The 2,916-nt window shown below is 37.4% G+C and overlaps 1 protein-coding gene across 1 annotated transcript; it reads left to right on the forward strand.

The window, feature by feature from the left end:
* Window positions 1–274: 274 nt before the first annotated feature.
* Window positions 275–2,167, forward strand: LOC120277790 (cytochrome P450 CYP82D47-like). The gene is made up of 2 exons (XM_039284630.1): window positions 275–1,252; window positions 1,336–2,167. Exons 1-2 carry the CDS (start codon window positions 275–277, stop codon window positions 1,966–1,968), a joined length of 1,611 nt encoding a protein of 536 aa, XP_039140564.1. The 3' UTR covers window positions 1,969–2,167.
* The last annotated feature ends 749 nt before the right edge of the window (window positions 2,168–2,916 follow it).

Consider the following 2,916-nt stretch of genomic DNA (forward strand, 5'->3'; position numbering starts at 1 on the left):
TTTTTATACATGAAAATATGAATACAAATTGAATAAATTTATTTTACATTTAACAGTTTATTTGTTGTTAACCAGTCTATTTCACTGGTGCTGTAGACATAAATTTTCAAAAAGTGTTTTTCTTCTTTGAAAACGAATGAACAAATTTCCATCAGTTTATTAATGTAATTTATTAATATAATAAGTGTTCTTATCATTATATATATATATAGATAGATAGATAGATAGATGGGATGGTCTTGTGCCTAGCACTGATAATTAGCTTCAAACCCAGATGGATTTCATGGCTGATTATCTCATTCAGCTCCAATGTATTGAAGTAATCTTTGCTCTTATCATTCTTTACAAAGTGTGGTGGAATAGCAGTTTTAACAGCTTCAACAAGCAACCACCTCAACCCTCTGGCGCTTTACCGGTGATCGGCCACTTTCACTTGTTCCTCAATGGCCAACCTTTTCATCAAAAGCTCAGCGACATGGCCGATAAGCTCGGCCCGGTGTTCATCATCTGGCTTGGCTCCCGGCGCACTCTGGTCATAAGTAGTTGGGAGGTAGCTAAAGAATGCTTCACCATTAATGACAAAGCTCTCTCCTCCCGGGTAACTAACAACGCTGCAGCCACCCACTTAGCCTACAAGGCTGCCATGTTTGGCGTTGCTCCTTATGGCTCTTACTGGCGTTCTATTCGCAAGATCGCCACCACTGAGCTCCTCTCCAACACTCGTCTTGACAAACTCAAGCATGTCATGTTGGCAGAGATTAATACATGCTTGAAGGAACTACGTACCCTATGTGGATATGATACTACTAATAATAATATTAATAATAATAGATATTCATCAATTGTTACAGTTGACATAAACGAATGGTTTGGAGACTTGAACTTCAACATAGTGTTCCAAATGGTGGCTGGAAAACGGTTATTCGGGTCCGGTGGTGGTTCGGATAAGGCTTGGCGGTTTAGAAAGGCAGCGCACCAGTTCTTTCACCTTCTCTTTGTCTCTGTACCATCTGACATATTCCCATGGCTTGAGTGGATGGATCTCGGAGGTCATGTGAAGGCGATGAAAGCTGCAGCGAAGGAGATGGATTCATTGATGGTTAAGTTAGTGGAGGAGCATAGGGAAAGAAGAGCTTCAAGGGTGACCACCGGCGATACAGACTTCATGGACGTGATGCTTTCCATCATGGAAAATGACCATGAGCTTCAAGACCACTTTGATAAGGAGACTCTCATCAAAGCTACTTCATTGGTATGAGTGATAATTTTTTCCCAATATGTTTTTTTAATTTTAATTAAAAAAATTGCTAAACAGATCTTTATTTTTCCATGAAGAATTTGATACTCGGTGGTAGTGACACGACAGCCATATCTTTGACAAGGGTCATGGCACATCTACTAAACAATCAGGATGCAATAAAGAAGCTGAAGACAGAACTAGACGAGCAGGTTGGTGTGAACCGAGTTGTGAATGAGTCAGACATAAAGAATCTGATCTACCTCCAAGCAGTGATCAAGGAGTCATTCAGGCTAACACCTTCAACTGAACTTCTGTTTCCACGAGAGACCGTGGGGGACTGTACTGTGGCCGGATTTCAGATTCCGGCCGGCACACAAGTGATTGTTAATGGGTGGAAGCTGCACCGTGACCCTCATGTGTGGCAAGACCCTTTGGAGTTCCGGCCAGAGAGATTCTTATCAAGCCATGCAGCAACAATGATTGATGTGAAAGGCCAAAGCTATGAACTTATTCCTTTCGGTACTGGTCGGAGATTATGTCCCGGAATCTCCATGGCATTACATGTGATGCACTTGACACTGGCCAGGCTCATTCAGAGCTTTGAGCTCAAGCCGGTGAGCAGTGTCCCTGCTGAGCTCTTTGAAGGTTTGTTCTCTATGACCTCGTACTCAACTCCACTGATGGTGGAGATAACTCCACGTCTCTCTCCTCAGCTTTACCAATCTTAGCTGGATATCCAACGAGGATATATACCTTATATGGTACTATGCTACCTCTGTGCTTGTAGTATCATGATGAAGCAACCTGACAATCCATGCTGTGTTGTTTTCGACATCACTCAATAAAATGGTCATAATATTGATGACACGGACAAGAACAAGTATTTATTGTCCTTTATTTATCACACAACTATTGTCTGAAAGCCTAAGTGGTCTGTCTAGGTTTGGTTACCAATTATCTACTGTTTCTTCTTATATTGATAAGCATTCAATAAAGTTCAGGGGACATTTGTGGCATCAAAGGCTTGTGCAGTTTGAACTTGGCTTCCAAATGCATTTGATTTATATTCCTGACAGTTATCAGAACTGAGAGTTCTTGAAGCTACATGAGTTCTTTCATTTGGGTGTTAGGTTTGATTATTTTTATTTTTTAAAATTCAATTTGTCCATCTCAATATTTACTAGAGGAAAATCAAGAGTCTTGTGGATGATAATATTTTGTAAGGAATGGTGATGTTCAATACCGATGAACATTGAGGGATAGATTAATTGATGATTAAATCACTGTACATAAGCAGTTATCGTATGTGTAGTTACTCTAGGGGCTATTTAATTGTCAGTATTTCAAATTATAATATAACTCAAATTACATGTAATTGAAATTACTGTATTTTTACTTATATCATGGTTATTTAGTTACATGTAAATGAAAATGTTACATTTACTTTATTCAAAAAAAAAAAAAAGTATTTAGTTTGTTGTAAGTTGTGGATTAAAATCACAATGTAAAGTAAGCGGTGAGATTACCTTTTTTTTAAAAAAAATTTATATTTTAATTTTTTTTAATATTTCATTTAAAATCTATTTTATTTATTTAAGTTAATATATTTTATTTATTTAAATAGATTTAAGTTAATGGATTTTATTTATTTAAAATCTATTTTATTTATTTAAATT

The sequence above is a fragment of the Dioscorea cayenensis genome, chromosome 15, assembly GCF_009730915.1.
Source record: "Dioscorea cayenensis subsp. rotundata cultivar TDr96_F1 chromosome 15, TDr96_F1_v2_PseudoChromosome.rev07_lg8_w22 25.fasta, whole genome shotgun sequence".
NCBI classification, from domain to species: Eukaryota; Viridiplantae; Streptophyta; class Magnoliopsida; order Dioscoreales; family Dioscoreaceae; genus Dioscorea; species Dioscorea cayenensis.

Bases quoted from the DNA above. Each gene is read 5' to 3' on its own strand.
- LOC120277790 (XM_039284630.1), top strand. From the start codon at position 275: ATGGATTTCATGGCTGATTATCTCATTCAGCTCCAATGTATTGAAGTA. The intron at 1,253-1,335 runs GTATGAGTGATA...TTTTCCATGAAG, and splicing joins TCATCAAAGCTACTTCATTG to AATTTGATACTCGGTGGTAG.